The sequence below is a fragment of the Fukomys damarensis genome, unplaced genomic scaffold (assembly GCF_012274545.1).
Source record: "Fukomys damarensis isolate Sample0158 unplaced genomic scaffold, DMR_v1.0_HiC HiC_scaffold_30, whole genome shotgun sequence".
Lineage (NCBI taxonomy): Eukaryota > Metazoa > Chordata > Mammalia > Rodentia > Bathyergidae > Fukomys > Fukomys damarensis.
The window spans coordinates 6,125,974-6,127,810 of NW_022900942.1; the positions used below are offsets into that span (position 1 = coordinate 6,125,974).

Genomic DNA, 1,837 nt, shown 5'->3' on the forward strand with positions numbered 1-1,837 from the left:
GGTGTACATAGACTTCTAGAGCTCCTAGTTCTGCAAGTTTCTAGTCACTTAGAACAGTAAGGGTGGCGCTAGGTACATACTTTCCTAGCAGGTTCCCCATGCTTCCGATGGAGAACACTGAGCTGCACTATGTCTCCCTCCTGTAAACAGATAGCCAAGATATTCCTCACTGGTTGGTGGTCCTGCTCTAATACCAATTGGGACTTGCCTATCTTTTCTGCTCTTACTGCTACATATAGCCACAATTTTCAGAACTGATGCTGAACGTCTCAGCCTCATCCTTTCAGGAAGCAGAGGTACATTTTTGGTAGTGCATGTGGAGGGGGATGGAGCTATCCTTCGGCACTAAAGGAAAAGGACCCAGTGAATTCTTGGTGAGGTCAAAGTCACTGGTGTTACTAATGCACTTTTTTATAGGATTCTCTGGGAAATGTGGGCCCTTCACAGAAAAAAATGTGCATGTGCAAAACAGTCTGCACGTAAATTTAGAAAGCTCAAGGTCCCTCAGAAGAATTTCCATGGACACCAGAGAACCTATCACAGAGATAAGGTGGACAACCCAAGGCACTGTGGGTTTTTCTGTATTTTCAACATCAGTGGTTCTCAACCCCAGCTGTGCAGCAAAATTACTTGGAAGTTTTGTTCAAAGCAAAGCAAAACAAAACATTTCCATTCTGGAAATGTCAACGTGCAAAACTGTAACACAAAAGTGGGGGGGTAGTGTGCCCTGGTACCCAGTCTCAACCTGCTTCCACATCTGTGAAAGCCAAGGGAAGACAGTTTTGTTGGTGACCACCTTTTCTATGAATGGCACCATGGACATCTAAGAGAAAAACTGCCCCATTTTTCACATACCACAATACCATTACTAAACCTTTAAATTTTTAATTCAATTGCAGTGGTGAGGTTTTCTCATTTACTCTCTTACATCTCTTTTGTAGTTGATGTCTTCCCTTTTGAACCTCAAAAATGTTGTCCACACATTGCATTTGGGTAACATTTCTTAAGTCCATTTTTTTTTTATTTTTTTGTTTGTTTGTTGTTTGTTTTGGTTTTTTGAGACAGGGTCTCACTATGTAGTTGAGATTGACCTGGAACTCACTATGTAGCCCAGGGTGGTCTCGAACTCACAGCGATCCTCCTGCCTCAGCCTCCCGAGTACTGGGATTATAGGCGTGAGCCACCATGCCTGGCAGTCCATTTTTAGTTTATGACCACTCCACCCACCTCTTTCTTTTCTTCCTTGACCTTTATTTGTTGAAGGGAAGGGAGTTTTGTCTTTAAGCATGTCCACCCAGCCCAGGCCTAGAACAGCGAGGGTGTGTCTCCAGCCATGGATGATGCCTTCCACCACTTGGCCTTCGAGCAGACTTTAAGAACACATCACTGTTGGAGGGCAGGGACAAGGGGGAAAAAATGAGAACCAAGACCTGTCATGTAAAGGTATAAGATCCCAATAATGAATGTAATTGTACTGTATACCTAAAATGTACCAATAAACTCAATTTAAAAAAAAAGAACACATCACTGTTACTTAGATGATGAATGAAAGTCAGGTTGCCACTTAACCAGCTCTGCTGGAAGACTTGCGGGATCCACTATTTGGATTTTGTGGAGACCTCAGAAATGCAAGAAAGGAAAAATGGCTAAACAGAGGGAGTAGGGGTTCTCAGCCCCTGGGTCCAAGAACACACAGCGTTCCATCAGTCCTCGAGGCCCTAACGCGCCTCTTTCCTCCTGCAGGCCCAGTCTCCAGAGCTCAGCCTGGAGCTGCCACCGCGGCGGGCAGTCTCTCTGCGCGCGCGGCCAGCGCATGGGGCTATGGCTCTGCTCCCCG

The 1,837-nt window shown here is 45.3% G+C and overlaps 1 protein-coding gene across 1 annotated transcript in view; it reads left to right on the forward strand.

Moving 5' to 3' along the window:
• Kcng2 (potassium voltage-gated channel modifier subfamily G member 2) overlaps positions 1 to 1,837 on the forward strand; it is a 67,581-nt gene that overhangs the window by 23,708 nt on the left and 42,036 nt on the right. The window contains exon 3 of the mRNA XM_010644149.3: positions 1,744 to 1,824. Within this exon, the coding sequence (XP_010642451.2) occupies positions 1,744 to 1,824 (81 nt within the window). The remainder of the gene's footprint in view (positions 1 to 1,743; positions 1,825 to 1,837) is intronic.